A 17,414-nucleotide genomic window follows, 5' to 3' on the forward strand; every position below is an offset into this window, starting at 1 on the left:
TTATGACATGCTGAGGAGGCAGGGCTGCTTTTGTTTTGAACAGGTTGGCCTTTAATAGTGACGAAGGGAACTTTTCAATCTACCAAAGTGCACTTCAGCCAATATCATGTGCTCTCCACACAGCAATTTTGTCCCCTGCTATTGAGATTCATTTGATTTATTTGATGTAGTGTAGCACCATCATCAGAAATATCCACCTGTCAAAGAAAAGGTACCATGTTCCCTTCAATATATGATGAACGGGGAAAAAATAACCTGCATCTATATGTGGACTGATGGCTTATACAAACAGCCAGGTGTATGTAAAAGGAAAACTCTCTCATTAATTTACATCATATCAATTAGTCACTGAGTATTTACAGGATGACAACCAATTGCAGACAACAAGATAATATAATAATAATACATCAGTCAAAAAAGGAAATAACTACTCGCTAGTTTTCTATCTTTCAGGTTTTTTACGTCGTGGTTTTGCAGCCCAGTGGACATCAATCTTAAGCCAATAGTTTTGATTTTATCTCAGATTGCTTGTCTGGCCTCAACAAAATAGCTTTAATTTAATTATAATTTAAAGCTTCCATGGATCAAGAATTCATAATACAAAGAGTCATAATTAACCTTGTTTGCAGTTCAAGGGATCCTGTGAAGTGTTTTACAGATATCTCTCTTTGAAATCGTGCCGTTTGGGCAATAGGGGAATATTCTGCTGCAATACCATAAGTGGCCACTGAGCTGAAACATGGGTGTCCTTGTATCCAAGTGTATAACTAAATAAAAAACAATAAGTCCTAAAACCCAGTCAGTCACTGGGTTTTTTTGAATGGGTTTTGAGGTTCAAATATGGTCTTTGGTTACCATAGGCTTAAGAAATTTTGACTTTTCTTTCCTTGTAGCTGCTTTGAAATAAAAAAGCCTACACTATAAGTGCTTCATGGGTACATACATAATGGATGTAACCCTAAAATACTGAGATGATATCTATATGTGGAGGGCAAAACTTCTTAGTTTAGAGGACATGAAAATAAAGAAGCAGCATTGTTTGTTTAATGGGGACAGATGAGCCCGATCCAAGAGCTGCATGGTTGAACATACAGTAATTAGTACATCAATTGACTTACTGACACTTATCACTGACAATATGATTTATATATAATTAAAAACAAACAAAAAAAAACTTCTTGACTTGTCATGTTAACTTGTCATCTGACCCTGACAGAAGCACCAGGTATGAGAAGTTGAGACTGGCAAATACAACTTTAAACTGCTGTGCATCCCTTATAAGTCTGTGCTGCAACCTGGTTGAAAATGACTGCAACAGTTCCTAATGTCAACAAGAAAATAATCAGGCTGATATCAACCCTATCAGAAACTGGACGAGTGCTGAAAATCTCCACTCACAAGAGGTCCACTAAGAGAGAGACGAGCCACTGAATATATTATTAGCATCATCATCATTCAAGCTGATGACCATTGTATTTCTATTTTTGCACACAATCTGACCAATTCTTTGATTAATGTCGCCCTCAAAAAATGAATTTGACAGGAGTACATCTATTTGTTCAACCATGATTTGATCTCATGAATATAAAGCCTTGCAGTCATTTTTTCAATGTTTGATTTTACTTTTCTCCAATCACTCATTCACTGGAAGGACACTTTCTTTTTGTTTTGATCTTAATTGAAGAAAGAATATACCTTTGACAATATAATCTGAAACAAACTGTATATTACTCTCTGGGTATTTGTATGCATATCAGAACATGGCCTGTTTGTGATTATAACACTGATTTGGAAACAGCTGTAAGAGGCTCCATCTGTGTCACTACAAGGCTAATGACCAAGAGCTTATTTCAAATTGCCCGTGTTGGTTTTAGAGCTAAGGGTGGGCGGCCGGTGCTGTTGCTGGAATGGGTGTGGATGAGGGGCCCCAGTTTAAAAATATTTTTCCCCCTGATGCTCAACAGTAATAAAGTGAGCTAATGACATACCCCGTACCTTCAGAAATAATCAATGCTACTAGTATAAGTAGTGATGCTGTAATCCACTGCAAGTTAGATAGTTTATATTTCTGAGTTGGTATATCTGATTACTATCCTAAATATATACCAGTGCACTTTGCTCAGGGAACCATGAACGTCCGCAGCATCTACAGCAGGTGATTTAACACATTATGGCATTCATACTGCAAAGACTTCTGTCAAGCATAAATCAACTGAAATGAAAACGGCAACTACAAAGACGTTGTTACGGCATACGACACAAACACTAACTGAAAAATGGTGAAAAGGTGAAACGTAATTGTTCAGTGTGTGCGGCAACATACTGCTGTGATGTCAACTTTTTTTTTTTACAAGTTATGTTCTTTACATACTCATTCAGTCATCTGAGAGTTTATGAAAGAGAAGTCAGGTTTTGTAGAGCTGAGTTTCTAGCTAGGCTTTCGGACTTGGTTGACCGTTCCGTTGCACTTTTCCATGTTAGAGGTAGTTCTTTTTGACTTCCGTGTTTCGAGTGCCATAGATTGCAGCATAAGCCAGTCAGCCAGGCATGCTAAAGTTTGCAGTGCATTTTACACAAACACACTGTTAAATCCTTGCCCAACACGTCTGCAATGGAGATAAAACAGACACCAGCCTTCAAGTGGGCAGAATACTCTACTTATTAGAGCCCATAAACTGTATCTGCATGTGAGATATAATCCAAAGCCTGACAGGCATGTTGTGCCTAGATGGTAAGCTGTGGTCTGACGATGGCTGTTCAGGGCTGGGTGTACTGAAAAGTCAATTAAACTTAAATAATAGTACCTCTCAACTTATAAATTCAAAGGCATCGATACTCTATTAATCAGCTACTAATTCCTTCAAAGAATAATGTGCATCATTATCCCGCAGTATAAATTAGGTGATGAGGGGTCATTTCAACAAATTCCTCTCTTTGTGAGTAAGCGTTGTGCTTAACCAGCATTTCTTATTCCGCCTGTTTTGACAATAAATGACAGAGGCTTAAAAAGGTAGCGCGTGTGACTCAGCATGAAGTTGAACTGGAGCAGTTTTAACATGTCTCGTGACAAAGTCCCGGACAGCTGTTGGCTCATTATTGCATGCTCAACAGATTTCTTTCAGTAATTTGAAAAGAACTGACATCAGCTGTTTGGTGGCGTTTTTCTTTAGGGTGAAATCAGCTCTGTTATTTTCAGTCAAAAGCCCAACCTGTCTTCACACTGTAGCACTCCTTGATGAAAAACTGTCACCTCAGTATTGCTTTTATTAGGCTGGATGCCGCCAGTCAGGGAAAGCGTGCAGGTTTGCATTACCAGAGGAGAATTCAATATCTCCAGGGCCGAGACAGAGACTCAGAGTATGTCAAGACTCTGAAAAGAATATTTTGTGTGATGAGTATTTGTAGCAATTCCCATTTTTGATGAATACTGGGAAAAACAGATGTTACGTTTGGCTGTAACGCAAATCCTAATTTGAACTTGCCTGTGAGCATTTAGAAAGAGTCGGAAAGTGCGGATCAGATAATGTCTAATTTATGTATTTTCAAATGAACGCATTTCTAAATAAATGTATTCACAGCGAGTCGGGTGGGGTTGGAGCCTCAGCTGTGGACGGGAAGAAAGAAGCGGCTCAGCTGGCAGGTCTGAGCGGCTTCAAGAGACTGAGTGAACCTGCACATAACACACACCTGACCCATCAGTGGCACTGTGCTCTCATGCTCACAGTGGGGCCGGGCTCCCGTAATAGTACGCGCACACACAGGCTTCAATTAGCAACCCCCCCCCCCCCGGACATTATTCAGTGACACTTAAGCCCAGTCCACAATCCAACGTCCAGCCACGGCGCCAAAGATCCATTTGCACCACGGCTGACAGTCAGAGCTTCAGTTCCAAGTTCTCAGTCCAAGTGTGTGGAAAAATGAAAATCCAACCTCGGTGCAGTCATGAGAGCAGTTACTGATGACATATATGTTTACTGGTGTCATTAGTTCTCTCCCCAACAGCTGCTCATCCCCGGCCAGCTGTGCCACTCGCACCCTTCAAACTACAGACAATACTACTGAACGAAAGTCTGAAAATAAGAATATAAAATGTAAATCTGGTAATAATGCTCCAAAGTCTATTATTTATGCCATCATCCACCGCTGTCAGATTGCGCATGTGTCTCTTTCTGAAGATAAGATAAATAATTCTTATTAGGCCCTACCCCAAATGTGACGAGACATGTGGGATAGATGGATCCATCTATTCATTCTTGTGTTAAGAGCATTCTCAGGACGAGGATACAGAGAATTTGAAATACGTGCCTCAGCTGGGTTTTTTTTTGACTGCAATTAGCAACGCAGGGCCTCTTGTCTGTGTGGACGGCTCTGGGCACTGTTAAGTTTAGTTCAGTAATAAAAGCTGCACATTTCAGAAAGGCCAAAACACACCTGTGCACTAATCATGCTGTTTAATCAGATATGCCACACCTGTGGATGGATCATCTCCACAGAGGACACACTCACTGATAGGGAGTTGAACACATTTTTTAAAATAATGAGAGAAATAAGCATGGGAAAAAAAAAAAAAAAATGCATTTTAAAATTCCACATATGAAAAAAGTCATGATTAATTTGGACTAAAAACAAAATATGGGTATCCATCTTTAACAGCTCCAGTGTTCTTTAACTATACAGTAAATGATAAATATTTTCCTCTTTCCTGGTGTCAGACTTGGACAGGAAAGAGGACTCAGATGCAGTATTGGCACAAGTAAATGTTCAGGTTTTATTGATCTGTTTTTGCAACTCTTCAGAATGAATGATAACAGAATGGCTATGAAAATCTGGAAGACGTACAAGACAAACATAGAATAACTCAAAACGCTCCCGTAGGAGGAAAACCTACACTATTCTCGAAAAGTAGTAAAATATCAAAATTACAAAACAAAATCACTCGGAAGAGGAAGCACAAGGCTATGAAAAATATCTACTCTCTTATCAAACTTAACAAAAATTTGCTCATAAGGAGGAGAAAAGAAAAGCTATGAAATCTCAAATGCAAAACACAAACCCTAACCAGAAAAATACAAACTCAAAATCACTCTTCTCAAGAGGACAAAATAAGATAAATAAAACAAGAACAATACTTATCAGGACTAGGAACAAGACTGTGGATCAGGGCTTCGGTATACGACATGGAAGACAAAATACTTTGGCGACGCAGACAGGGGAAGACAAGGACTTTATACACATGGGGGAAGGGGACACAGGTGGAAACAATCAGGAATTAGGGATGATGTCAGACCAGGGACACAAGGGGAAGGGCAAGTGACCTGATATGAGAGGAGTGTTACTTTCAAAATAAAACATGAAATTCACGAGACAGATCCCAAGACAAGACAACCTCACCGCGATGTGACACCTGGAAGATAAGACTGTGTGACTTTTCTCATTATTATAAATATTTTGTGAGTATGTTGTGGAGCACACATTTGGAAGCTCCTGTTTTGCATCTGCATGTCACATTTTTTCTAGACATTTACAGTAATTTGATTAAAAAAAAAAAAAAAAAAAAAAACAGCTCACAGACAATCTGTTTTCTAAATGTTGCTCCAGACTGTGCCCGAGCTAGAAAGTTACCAGTCATGCAGCAACTGAGTAGGAAAACATTTGACAGTCGCAATCATTCACCCTTTTAGAAATATATGCGTTAAAAAAAGAAAAAAACTTTTATAATTCCTCCTGCTTTCTGTGCTATTCATTATTTTCCTTGGCTGCATCCCAAGTGTCTCCCGCTGGATGTGACCGGACATTCAATGCACTAAAAGGGTAGTGATTTTTGGGTGAAGAAAGCTGGGAAATTGTAAGGGCAAATGAGTTGATACCAATGCTTATCTCTGAGTTGCAGTAAAATCGTTATGTTAATCCGCGCTTTTCAGATGTGTGACTACCCAGCAACTTTCAAGTTTTCGAGCACCTTTTTAAAAAGACGTGAAGTGAAGCGCTTTTGGTACGGTGAAGGTGTGTGTAAGGGAAATTCTCCTTTATATACGTAGAGAGTTGCCAATTCTCTGAAGATTTTTTTAGACTCAGTGTGGTTAATCAGATCTCTTTAATACAAGCAGCATGGAGAGAAGACCCACCGTGTTCTCTGCAGCATTCCAAATGTTCCGGCCTAAATACAACAGAATAGGGGTTATATACTTTCCGACAGATGTTAATTACTCTGTTCTCTACCATACACTGACTTCTGAATTCAAAACTATTCAATTCCCACGTGTGAGCTGCCGAATCATTAAGTGTAACTACACAGCTCAAGGTTGTGCACAAAGTTCTAAAGATTTTACTTTCAGGAAGAGGATGAAAGTGATGTGAAGAAATGGACAAAATATTCATGGCATTGTTAAAAAACAAAAATAAAGACGCTAAAAGGATCCGCATCTTTTTGACCTACGGCATTCACACATCTCATCATCCTCCTATCCTCAAGGTAGGAACCGAGGAGAAGAAAGCCGGCTGAATGACAGCTCAACAGATGAGATAGCTCTGTCTAATCCCCTCCTAAAAGAGCTTCATTGAAATAACTGGGAGCGGGGAGGACAAGACGAAAGAAAAACTGGAGCATTGTGCATTGTAGAGCCATCACGAGGCGTCTTTGGACTTCTCTGTGAAGTGACTTTGACAGCTTTGGGGATTAAGGAGCAGTCCACCGTACACGGCCCAAACAGTAGGGATTAGACTAAATATGCTCACTCTTGTTACCCTGTGCTTTCGCTTAGTAAATTAATAAAACATGTTTTTACAAGAGCACATGTGTTTTTGTGTGTGTGTGTGTGTGTGGGAGAGAAGGTGAGGTTATGAGACAGACAGCGCGGTGAGAAAAAAATACCTGCTTGAAAGGAGTGAATAGATCCAGAGGGAAGGAGGAGTCGGCTGCCAAGTGTTGCTGCTCGCTGCTGCAGTTTGCTGAGAGCTGCTTTAAATGTTTTTCAAGATGCGGCAGCTCCGCTTACAGCCAAGCATAATGTCTGTGCTTGGCACATCCATGAGAGCGTTCTAAGAATGCCACTTGGATTGACTTGTTCAGCCCCTTCACTTATTCAGTTTGACAGGTCGTGTTTTTGGGATCTTAAAACAAACTTTTATCAAAAAATTAAAAATAAATAAATAAATAAAAATTGACACAACTTGTTGATGCTTAAGGTCTGTATAATAATGATGTGAACATTTATAGCATTCGGCATCTCTGGAAAATCGATATAACTGACCTGTTACTGCTGAACATTACACAAAAAAGAGCAAGAAGCAAGCACAAAAGCATATAGTTTGAGAAAATTCTTTGAAAATGAGAGGAGTAAGGAGAACCATTGTGGTTTAAGGCCAGTGTCGCTACTCGGTCGCCATCTTGGCAACACCCTCTGCAGGTTATTTCGGGCTAGCTAGCCCAGGCCCATGTCTAAATGAATGCTGAGAGAGCCAGAACTTCACTTAATGATCACTGGAACATACAGCTGCATGTATAAGATCAATAGTTCAATCTTATAAAAACTGCTCAAAAGGGTTGGTGACTTTCCCCCATAATAAGGTCAAAAACACTTTTTATACCAGAGTTCAATGTCGTGACTAAATCCCATCAGTTGGCTCACATTAAAAACAAATATTATTACCGCTCCTGCAACATTATTTTGTAGAAAAATGTCCCCAAAATTGCACTAATTGATTTTTAATAGACAATTTCAGATGGATTTTGATTGGCTGTCAGGGTTTCTATCATTCATCAAATTGCTCTGAAAGTGATCGCAAATGTATGGTTTACCATGGTTGCTATCATTACAGTTGTGGTGTGGACAGATTTGTAAAAAAATATTATATTCAGTTATCGTCACCATAACTGTTCTTGGGGTGGACGGCTCTTTACTGTACAACCTTTTCCACAGAAACTGCTGACACCAGCTGCTAGACAGAACCAAAAAGCCTTTCACTATGCAGGCTTCTGCTAAAGTTATATAAAAACCATCTCTAAAGTCATATGGATAAAATCTTGTGTCCTGTAAAGAATCATCTTAAGCTTACAGCTTCTGCTCCTAATATGCTTTTTGAGTCTTTTTCAGTCATGAACACAAACCACAGCAGCTACAGCCAGAAATTTTTAAGAGGAAAAGAGGATGGATGAGATGGATACAAACAAAATGATTATCGGCGGCATATTCTGCGTCCGTGTATATTCGCAGGCAGCTGAAACCTTTCTATTTATACGACCAGGCTGTCAAAACTTATTATATGAGTGAAAGGAAGGTCTGAAAAGAAGTTCCAGCATGGAGGAGACTCTGAGTTCCGAGGGCAGCTCATGTTTGAATCTGCTGAAGTCAAATAAAGTTGAGCTGTTTTGTTCGGAGAAGTGAATATTTGAAACCAATAGAAAAAAAACACACCACTGAGACCACGGCCTGAGCTGCGAGTCAGAATGTGGCTCTGCAGGATTATATGTCAAATGACTGTATGAGGAGCCTATTAAAGAAAATCTCTATTAGCTGCTTCTGATTTTACAGCCATGGCCGTTAAAAGGCAGGCACGGTTATCTTTGTTTTACGTGCCGCAGCATGAATCATTCCTCCTAGGGATCCACTTACAGCAGCATGTCCAAACAAATCAGCGGACCAGCAGATTTTAAATGATGTATGTTTCACAGACCACTCCACACTGAAATAACCCCTGCACAAGTTTGATTATAAAGTTGCAGTTGCGATGTCAAGTGTCGCGTTTCTTAAGGGAGTGGTTTAGAATTCGCTAAGTAGAACGAAAGCCAAAGAGCACATAAGTGGAGCTTTCCCCAACCCTAAATCTGCCTCTAATCCAGAAAATTACACCTGTCACTAGAAAGTTAGATCTATTAAAACTACTTCCTGATCCGAGGAGGAAAAACCATTAAAAACACACAAAAGCCTTCAATCAGCACTTAATTAACACAGCAACCTTTTCCCCAGTGCTGGCAATCACTTCCATATCTGCCAGATTAGTTTAAGGACGTGAATACAGATAGAAAATGACCAAAACAACTTTGAGCCGTGGTGGAGAAAATAAGTATGCAAATAAAAAAAATTAAAAAATGGGGGCGGGCGGGGGGTTAACTGTGTCATTTCAGCAGCGGGAACATCAGTTTGATTACCACTCACACTGTATATTCCAGTATGTCTCTTGCAAAATGTGCGACAAATGAGCGTCAAAAGTGGAAATGTAACAGACTTTCATAGGAGACTGAACCTTGACGCCATCTAAGTGATCGAGCCAGTGAACATCAATGTCTGATTATCACTAGTGAGAAAGTGGCAAATTGAAAAGAACAAAGTTTGAAAATCGACATCCAGGTTATTTAAAAAAAAAAAAGCAAATGGTTTTGCCTCTAAATATGAATATAACAGCCCCTAATAGACCATAGAGAGGAAACATGTGAAGTGCAGTTGAAATACTTTAGATACACAAATTAAAGCTTGCAATAATTAATATTTTTTTGTATTAACAACAGAGAACATTACTGTGTTGGGTTCAGAATGAACACTCAGTACGATGTAAAAAATGTAGAATGTAGTGTGTTTCAGCTGCATAGTATGTTGATTTTGTGAATTCAAGAAATGCCCGGGTATAAACTGCATTAGCAAGAATTTCTGAGTATGGGACGTCGAACGCTTAATGCTCGACTACAGATCGTCCGATGACAGACTGTGAGGCAGATGGTTCAAGCAAACTCTGCTTCTGAGGATGTTTAGGCAACAAATCCAATGTGTAGATTTCACATACAGACAGCTTTACAGAAAACAAAAAAAAAAAGGGTCTCTGGTTGGCTGACAGACCCCTTTTGTGCCACAGTCAAACAAAACACTGCAGCCAATGCAGCATGATGTCTGTTTACTGTGTTGCTGCTGATATAAACTTGAGATATGAGATGAAATACACAGCCAGAGACAAATCCTCCTCGGCAGCCTGCTCTTTGGTCAGCATGTTCTCATTCTCAGCCCTCCAAAATTCAGCAGCTTGGTTGGTGACATTAACCTTCACACCCCCTGAGCATCAGTTTTGCACATAAAGTCAAGTTAGCAAAAATACATAATATACTACATCTGGGTAGACTTTCAAACTAAATGCTACATGGTCATGTTAGCCATGTTATGTTATAAACAACATTGGTTATAGCTTGCCAACAAACCGATCACATTTTATGACATATTATGACTCATGACACATTTTATGACATATTATGACTCATGACACATTTTATGACATATTATGACTTTTGGACAGTTATAACATTATAAATTACACAGCTGATTGGCTGATTCGGTCGTGGTTTGTTTAGGCAACAAAAGTACTTGATTAGGTTAAGGAAAAGAGCACTGTTTGGGTTGAACTACATTCAGTCAGGTGACGTAAGGTGAGTTACTTATGCGGGTTAACTAACGTGCGCAACATAACAACAAAAGTTAGGACCAGAACCACACAACCATTTCAGCCACCAACCAACTTGAAAAAAACGACTTTTCATGCTCTTTACAGTGTTGCGTTAGAGGGGTAGCCCAGAAGTGATGCCAGAGGAGTACCTACAGCTGGTTCCATTCCCCCTGCATGCCAAAGTGTCCTTGGGCAAGATACTGAACCCCAAACTGCTCCTGATGTGCTGGTCGGCACCTTGTGTGGAAGCCACCGCCATCAGTGTATGAATTACTGTAAGTCAATTGGACAAAAGCATCTGCTAAATGCCCTAAATCTAAATCTAAAAGATAAACTGCAATCATATTTAATTTGCTGTTTACTAACAGTGGGAAATATTACATAGAAGTAATGCTGATTTACATTTGTCATTTTAAAAATTGTCATTCAGTGGTAGCTGGCACATTGATGTATTAAGGAGACTGGTGACATTTAGATCGATATCTGATCCACAGAGAATTCATACCAAGTCCTGCAGTTCCTTTTAAATAGCGTTCGCACCTTTTAGCTCATCATTTTGTTTCCTACTCATTTTCCCTCAGCTGCTGACAGAAAAGAGCTGCATACGGTAAAGTTTAATATATCAATGGGTGTAGGTGTGTTTTTCAACCTACAATGAACACAGCATGGACATTATCTGCTGGAGATACTTTAAAATTGTAGGAAGGTAACCAAAAGGTCAGTCTTCTAAAATCTTGATTTATTTCAAAATGAAGTGAACTATATTCTGACCTTTGCTGGTCGTAGCCGGACTCCTTCCTGCGGCAGTGGAGCGTCACCACTCGGTGGCCTTCACTCCTCACATCCTGGCTGACTATCCACTGGGTGGGGTTGCTGGGACGAGCGCCGAGAAACGTCAAACCTTCTTTCAACTTCACTCTGTGGAGACAGAAAAGACAGATGACACGTTTGTGGATGTTTACAGATGAAGGTTTCTCTTCTGCTACCAAGAAGATCCTCATTTTGCATACATCCAGCTGATCCATGCTCAGCAGCTGTGTCCATTTTCTTTCTTTCTTTTTGTTTTTGTCATTCAGTCTCGCAGTACATTATCCAGATGGTGCACTACACTATCTTGTCTTCAAAAGATGTCCCAGCTGTTGTCTTTTGTTTCCCCAGAGGACAATTGGTCGTTTTAGACATGCATGTTTTCCACCAGCCAATCAAATAATCAAAGCACAGACAGCACCTGCGACTTCAGTTTGTATGTCGTAAACCATTTTTTGCTAAAATCTCATTCGTTTTGACTCCAAAAAATAAGGTATCAACAATAATTAATCATAAAAAAATAACTCTGATTCTTTAGGATCAGCCATCCATGGTGACTGTGCTGTATGCTATAAAATGAGTATACAGTATAAGTGGGATGCGACCAGCCCATTATCCCACTCCACTCCCTCCTTTACCCCCCTCAGTAATAGATTCACTCTCTTGTGCTCTGAAAAGGACATTATCAAAAGCTTTCTTCGACTGCGGCAAAATTACAGCGTCAATGTCCTTGGCTCTGTGCACTACAAAGCAGGAAAATGTCCACATGAAAAAAAAGAAAGAAACCTGCAAATGAAAATCTCCCTTTAAAGTCACCCATATTGTAATGTGTATCCACTGTACAGAGGGTGACCTGAGCAGAACATTCTGACATAAAATAGATTTGGACTAATGTTCTGTAACATAATGAGGAACATGTGTGATGTTGTCTGAAGGTGACAGCAAAGTTCCAGGACTGAGGAGAAGACTAAATTACAGAAGAAGGTCGAAGCACTTTTCCCATCCAATCCATACCTGGTTGGCAGATGAGACCAAAGATAGGACTTTGCTTTCATCTTGAATTTGTTGCCACACTTTAACATGCGCTATGTGATTGCCTCTCTGTATGCCAATGAATATATCTGCCTTCTCCAGTAAAGCCTCTTTCTTTGATGTGATGTCTTATCATGTTGTGAAGGAGGGCTATATGAGAAGTGAAAATGGGTAATATGACAAATGGTATGCTTTCTCTCACTATAGGAATAAAGATAAACACAACACCTACTCTGTGTGTGTGTGTGTGTGTGTGTGTGTGTGTGTGTGTGTGTGTGTGTGTGTGTGTGTGTGTGTGTGTGAAGCTGTGTTTTGTGTTACAGTCTCTTCTGTGATGATTTGATGTCTTTTTGCCAGCTGTTTCTCTGTTTGTGCATATGAATGAAGGCCAACACACACATTTATAGATTTTGCCACAACATCACATGTTTAGTCTGATGCCTACATCAGACCACACAATATTTTGGTCTTTTGAGATGAGATTTGTGTCATTTGCGGCAGCCACGACTTGGCTGAATGACATGACTTCAAATGGGACCTTGAACGATCACAGCTTGCCATCTTTCACGACTTAAAGATGACTGCTCCACCTGGGAATGGTAATATTGGGCTTATGAATGAAAGCAAACCTTTGAACCATTCATCTTCTGAAAGAGGATGGATGTGTGGGTGAGCAGCATACATACTGTATGCATGCAGGTGGTGATGTTGCACCCACAGGTGTGATACATTTGCTTTGAAGCTCCAGACCAGAGGGTGATGGTTAAAGGTTACACTGTTGGTTGATTGACATGAAATTATCTTTCTTACAGTGTCTCATGCCGACCCAATCCTCAGAATAAATCAATTCTGTACGATTCTGTAAAACCACTATACTGTAAAACTCCAACTTTTTGTTTGATTTGGAAAAAAGACCCACCAGGGTCTTTTTCATGTTGGCGTAAAATACCTGTTTAGGTCAGCAAAAACACGACTGGAGATGTCAGGATATACCATCAAAAATATGTTTTTTTTGTCGCTAGAAAAACATCTAGAAATGGTTCCAAAGTCTTGTTAAAGCTGCAATATGTAGTTTGGGAGAACTACATATTGCAGGAGTAACAGCTGAGTAACCTGCATACTTCCTATTACAACCTGGTGACTTACTCAGCCTTTTCATAGCTCTGAGATCAGGGTTTCTAGGTCAAATTTGGATTCATGTTGTTGTTCTTTTGTAGCGGTAGCCATGCCAAAAGCAAATCCTCAGTTTGTCTGCTTCTCTGGCTCAGCTGGGAAACGTTACAATGCAGCCTGGTCGGACCTCTGACTTAGGAAATCCAGCATGGACTGAAATGTTTCTGATTGTGCACATTCTTTTTCAGCCCTGTAATGTTTGAAGTAGAAACACTCGAAATCCAGACTGTCGTCTGATTCTCCTCTGCGGTTCTTTGTGCATGAGTCCTCCCTCGCTGTGCTGAACTAAATGGAACACAATGGAAAGTTGTCAAACTAGGCAAGAGAAGGCGAAACAAATGTGCCACGCTCATGTTTGTGTTGGGTCATTGTCAAGCATTCCAGTATTGTATGTCCATTTCTTCCATTATGACAAACTGTTCAGGAAGAATAAGCTACTGCCCACCCCGTGGTCAATTTCACCCCACGCCTGTCAGTTTTGGAGGGGCAAAAACAATAAAAGTTACGTTTGGTTGACATCCCCACAATGTTGCAAGACAGGGAAAACACACCATTCAAAATAACCTTTGAATTTGAATTAGTTTTCCCAGCCAGAAAAGTGTAGCTGGCCCTGGATCATTACTGAACCACAACAGTGCAAATGGGCTTTTTTAGGAATCTGTTGTTTTAGTCCCCTCTGGAGCAGTTAGGGTTAGACTGAGGTTTGTCTTTTCATAGTCAGCTCAGCTATCAGTCTGTGATCCAAATTCAACTCCGCTAACCCTGGACCAATGTTCTCTTTCTTTTTCAAAGTTTTCAAAAGACCTTTGCCAAAGCAATACTGCTGTTAATTACAGCTTGTGAGCGTTATTGTTCAATTGACACTAGAACAAGTACCTGTGCTGTTCACGGTCACTAAACAATTACTACATACATACTGTGGTATGCTCTAATTTAGCTGCTGGTAAGAGGTATCTTTGTTATTTTCCATGGCCCTGTAAACTGGTACTCTTTGCAACCCCTTACAAAAGAATATCTTACTATAAAGATGACCTTCTACATGCTAAAAAGTATAAAATACCATTTAAACCTATGAAGTAGTACATCCAGCCTTCTGACTATACTGGAGACACTTACACTTACACTGAACGGAGCCACTTTGTGTTTTCTGGTAGTTTTTTACATCCTCAACTACTTCAGGTCCCTCTGGACACTAAGCACACTTGAAGAACATCCAGAGGGACTGAAATGAAAGTACAATTAACAAATTGTGATGCTGAGCAAGAGCAGTGTGCCGGATCTAGCAAATCAATATAATACAATGCAAAAGATGAAAATAAATTAATATGCAGCAACAGAATAATCCCTATTTGCAACCTCAGAAATCCCTAGCATTTGCAGTCTGCATAGCTAGAAGGTTATACAGTATATTTCTATTCCTCTTTTTCTACTGCAAGAAGAAAAAGAACCTGCTCGCTAAACTAAACGATACTGGATAAGCTGGAAATCACCTTAACTTGTCAGTTACACATGAGACAGGTGCAGAGGTGGTAACATCAAAGGGTTAAATTACAACTTGTCATCTTAACCTGCTGCATTTTGAAAAACTCAGATCATGCCAAATAAAAGCTCACAGTGTCAATCCAAAGCAGCTATTTTTTTTTTTTTTTTTCACTAAATGGAAGATCCACTGAACTAGCTGGAGTGAAAGTGCTGAGAAGGAACTTCGAGGCTGTGGGCAAACGACTGTTACACAAAGAGCTCATGCTCAGTCCTCCTCGGGTCCCAACGGAGGCAGAGATCTTATATCTGGTTTCTTTACACTTCACTGATCAGGGTGTCTATCAGTGGTTTCCAGTGAGGCTTAAGAACGTTTTAAACAGTCGAGTCTCAGGAGGAAACCAGTCATTACTCCACAGACCATAACCAAGCTCACAGCATGTGTTGGAGCACGGTTGAAGTGTCTTTTATTGACCTAATGGTCAATTTGGCCTTGTAACCAGGCAGTGTAGGAGTCTCCTGCAGGTTAAATAGCAGCGATCAACCACGAGTGACTACATTCATGTGGTAATCTCAGCCAGCGACAATATATCTTCTCCAGCAGCTACTAGAAGTTAAGCCAACGTATCTTAATATTTTTGAAATGTAATTTTAAGGTACATTTATTGAACTAAAACACCAAGGCTAAAAGTCTACAGTCATGCCTCTGTGAGACAGTACTCAGCACAGTGCTGCTTTGAGCTGGACACACATATAATGCAGCATGCCACCAGCAATTAAAATTCTCATGTGTTCATGTTTAGAAGGTGTACTGTTGGCCTTGTTAAACAAGATGGTATGCTATGGTATGCTAGTATCTGCAAATTTAACTGAGGCTGGAATTTCGTTTTGCAGGTATTGTATCACGAGCCAGAATGACTGATGGTGACTTTAGCAGGAAAGGCAGCGGATCACCACAATCATTACAATTCATCCTTTGGGGCACATAAATGTTAGAACCATTTTTTTTTTTCACACAAAACCAATTGATTGCACTGGAGGAAATATTTTGTTGACTACAAAACTTTACCTGACCTTTATATCAGTGTGGGGGTGAGGAGATAATGACTGAATTTCTTCTTACACATTTAATGCAATTTAACTGTATTACTCTGTCGTGTGGCATTGCAAGACGCAAAAAAAGAGTGAAGTCAAGGACAAACCACATACAAATGCCTAAAACTCTCCTCAAAGTTTGACAAGCTGACACTCCCCCCCCGAAAAATGAAGAAGGAGGAAACACTTTATAAGAATGCACCTGGGCTTTCCTCAGTCTCTGAATAGGTCTCCTGTGAATCGGCGGTGCGACAATTGAGACTGACTGTTCTGAATACCAAGTATTACACAACTGGAGGGGAAGTAAAGAGACAACGGCCCGCAGAGGGAAGAAGAGATGCAGTGTAAAAAGGAATCAGCTGACAGTTTAGAAGTTACACACAACCCAACTTCTCAGAACTGTCAGCAGTCATAAAAGAACCTGACGATTCCTCATCAACACCATCGTGCATCGGAGCCAAACTGAGCTGAACAAGCGGTAAATTGACTTCATTTAAATACAGCCTTTTGTTAGCGCTTTACTCAAAGCACTTTACAACACTTGCCATATTCACACACTGATGGCGAAGTGAAGGTTGCCGATCTGCTCATCAGGAGCGATGCAGCTCGTTCTGAGTGAACACCCCATGACAATAGCTCATACTGACACGGTGGCCATCTTTCTCCGACATCAAGCTCGGAGTGGGAGGCTCAACTGTTGTGCTGCTACTTTCAAGGCTGTAAGTCCTATAAACATAGGGAATCTGAGAAATTATGATAATTTCAATACTTCCTACTTTATCAGCAACTGAATATATTATGCGTCATGAGAATCTGGAGGGACATCACATCATTTTGTTCCCAGCTGTCATTACTGTTAGATAGTGTCACGTAATAGGATAAGAAAAGCATATATACATTCTGAAATACCAATGCATATTCTGGACACATATACTAAAACCTGGATGAAAAACACACATATCTCAAGGTGCAACAACAACCTAGTAACCGTTCAAGTTACTAGGTATGTTCAAGTTAAAATAAAGTGTGTTTAAATAAATGATGTGATTTGATGTGGGTGGATATTTTCTATCCTACAAACGTGACCTCAGACGAAAACGGCCGTGTGAATATGGTCTGTTCTTTTCACAGCCTTGCAGACATGCAGCCAGAGATGAAACCACCCCTTCCCATTGGTGGACGACAGGTTGTGCACTGAGGCAACCAGAGAGGACGGAGGGGTCATTCCAGATTCTTTCCCCGTTTCGTGTCATCACCACCCTTTCTTCGGACAAGTGAAGAAAATCATGCAGCAACTAGTTTATTCTCGCATATGTTTTCTCTCTCTCAGCTCCATCTCTGTTCTCTCTCTACCGCCCATCCCCACTCAGTCTTGCTTGTGTGCTTGGATACCTCAGGGGCTC

General features: G+C 40.2%; 1 protein-coding gene across 1 annotated transcript in view; it reads right to left on the reverse strand.

The window, feature by feature from the left end:
* The window catches only part of si:dkeyp-14d3.1 (transmembrane protein 132C), a 175,555-nt gene that overhangs the window by 78,197 nt on the left and 79,944 nt on the right, over positions 1–17,414 (reverse strand). The window contains exon 3 of the mRNA XM_037098900.1: positions 11,197–11,343. Coding sequence (XP_036954795.1) covers positions 11,197–11,343 — 147 coding nt within the window. The remainder of the gene's footprint in view (positions 1–11,196; positions 11,344–17,414) is intronic.

Source organism: Acanthopagrus latus, chromosome 5 (assembly GCF_904848185.1).
Source record: "Acanthopagrus latus isolate v.2019 chromosome 5, fAcaLat1.1, whole genome shotgun sequence".
Taxonomy (NCBI): domain Eukaryota; kingdom Metazoa; phylum Chordata; class Actinopteri; order Spariformes; family Sparidae; genus Acanthopagrus; species Acanthopagrus latus.